Here is a 2,496-nt window from a genome sequence, read left to right on the forward strand (position 1 = left end):
AATAATAAAGATTTTTACTTCCTGTAAGGCAATTATTTTTTATATTACAAGTTTTCTAAAACTGTATGTTTAAATACACCAATAATGCATTATCGAACAATATGCACTGATTTGCAAACATTTTTAGAAGAAAATTGTGAACATATGAATGTATGTATGTATTTATGTGAGGGATGAGGTATTAAAATGCACTATGTCTTATATTTTAGGAGTATTTGTGTTCGCCCCCGGTCCTCACAATGTGACTGTGATCTTCCTCTCTGGAGTTGGTGTGGAGGTTCGTGTGCATGACGGAGCGATGGCTGCAACCGTCCTGCTTCCAGCCGAGTTTACCAACCACACTCAGGGTCTCCTCGGTCTGATGAACTCTGACCCATCAGATGACCTGTTGACGCAACTAGGAGAGGTCATTTCCCTAGCCGACGCCACGGCGGAGGAGATCTTCACCTTTGGAGCTGGCTGTGAGTGTGAAAGACTGCTGAACTGAATCATATCGATCAGCGCTGAAATAATCACTTCTCACTGCAAGGCAGCAAGAATATCAATATCTTTGTAAAAAAAAGTGTACATAGAGCCGTGTTTCATTTTAGAGGGGCAAGAGCTGATTAGGGATTGTATGATTTGCTAATAATTACCCGTTATTGTGTCTTTATAAAGGACTACCGTACTTGAGCCATGCTTAGCTAAAACTTAATCAAATGTTTTAAGAGTGCACAGGAAGAAAACAAGGCACATGTTTCGAGTTAGCGCAGCTTTAACAGATTACAGAGAGATATCAGGCGCTGTGAGCGTACAGTGTCACTGAAACCACATCTCTGGAACACAGTCGAATCCAGACCGCATACATACATGATAATAAGGTCTCTCAGCTTTAATTACAGCACATATCCCTCAAAACTCGGGTGCCTGACCTTTTGACTGAAGTCATTTGCTTCAGTGAAAGTGCAGTTCAAGCTTGTGGGAACTAATAGTTTTATTGTTGCTGATATTTTTGCATGCATCAAAGTCTGTGGCAAAAGGAAACCATGACAGCGTGCCGTGTGTGTCCCACGCTGATCTCATAGAGTTGTGTTCATTCATATCTCCAAATTATAGCGTGCCTCATATTCTCTGATTTTTAATACCATGTTTTACAAAAAAGGTAGTTTGAGCCAAGTGCTCTGATTGGTCAAACATATGCTGCTTTGGCAATAAATTTCATAAAAACCCTACAAGTTATCATTCAGTCTCTCTGTTTACCCATTCTTCTGCACGTTTTTATGTTTTTCTACATGTGTTTTGTTTATAGTACATTAGGCTATGTCTCCTCCAAAGTTTTTTAGTTTTTTTTCCCAGTTGAAAATGCCAGGCACTCATCAGTAGGGCTGTCCCGAATACTATTTTCTGGGCGTCAGGCATTAATCAACAGTGAACAATGTAATGATGTACTGACAACACCATGCTAACACCTTGTGCCCCAGAGCTTCACCATAATTATTCCAGTCATTGTGTGTGTGAATTTGAATTTGAATTATTTTATTTATTGATAGATAATTTATTTTTTATCAAAAGGCTGGCTCATGCTCAAACTCACATGGCTCGATTTGGTTCAGCTTGTCATTTTTTCCTGAACACTGTACTATACTGGGTAGAACTTTTTAGATACTGCATGTGTTTTTAATTTAAAAGCTGTGAAGCAATTGAGGGTGTTTGTTGTGTAATAATGGATCTGACATCACAACTACCACTGCTGACAATCATTTCCGCTAGTTTTGGATCAATCTGAAACATGACAGTTTGTTTTTGTAATCAGCAATCTGGTTTTGTCCTCTTTTTTTCTCCACAGGGAACATTTCAAAGGATTCTTCCCTTTTCACATATGACTCAAAGTACCTTTTGGATAACTACTATTTCCCACCAAGCTATGATCCTGCTTTTGTTCCTGCCTTTTCTCTTCTCGAGAGACCTGATGACCCTCTGGTGGGAAACATGTTGACAATGTGCTCAGGAGATGGAGCAACGCTCTGTAAATATGACACCCTGACCACTCGGAGCCTCAGGATGGGAAACGCCACACTCAGGGCCTTCCAAAGTCATCAGGCCCAAATGAAAGCTCTGGAGCCAGGTTTGTGTTACAAGAATAATCTTTTAGACTCATGGGTAAAAACATAGGGACATATTTGTGTCTATTTTGTTGTGTCAATGCCCATGTGCAACTGTATCATACATGTTTGTTGCTGCTTGTTTAATATTTAAAGGGGTATTTCACTCAAAAATGAAAATCCAGTCATTATCTACTCACCCTCATGCCTAAGGACAGTCCGGTGGAGTTTTATGGTCCACAAAACACTGCTGGAGTTTCATGGGGAAAAGGCTTTTTAGTAATTTTAGTGACCAGGACTCAAACATTAAAAAATACATATTTAAACCGCAAAATGTCTCCATTCTGCTCATCCGAAGTAATGTAAGTGTCCTGAAGCTCTGACGTGTAAAGTTGTTTTGAAAAACGTCACTGTG

The 2,496-nt window shown here is 39.6% G+C and overlaps 1 protein-coding gene across 1 annotated transcript; it reads left to right on the plus strand.

The window, feature by feature from the left end:
• Positions 1-193: 193 nt before the first annotated feature.
• On the plus strand, positions 194-2,139 carry LOC121963651 (sushi domain-containing protein 2-like; the record flags this gene model as incomplete). The annotated part of the gene is made up of 2 exons (XM_042513924.1): positions 194-461; positions 1,826-2,139. Coding segments are annotated over exons 1-2 (582 nt in total), but the record flags the coding sequence as incomplete, so codon positions are not given.
• Between the last annotated feature and the right edge of the window lie 357 nt (positions 2,140-2,496).

The sequence above is a fragment of the Plectropomus leopardus genome, unplaced genomic scaffold (genome assembly GCF_008729295.1).
Source record: "Plectropomus leopardus isolate mb unplaced genomic scaffold, YSFRI_Pleo_2.0 unplaced_scaffold11999, whole genome shotgun sequence".
In the NCBI taxonomy this organism is placed as follows: domain Eukaryota; kingdom Metazoa; phylum Chordata; class Actinopteri; order Perciformes; family Serranidae; genus Plectropomus; species Plectropomus leopardus.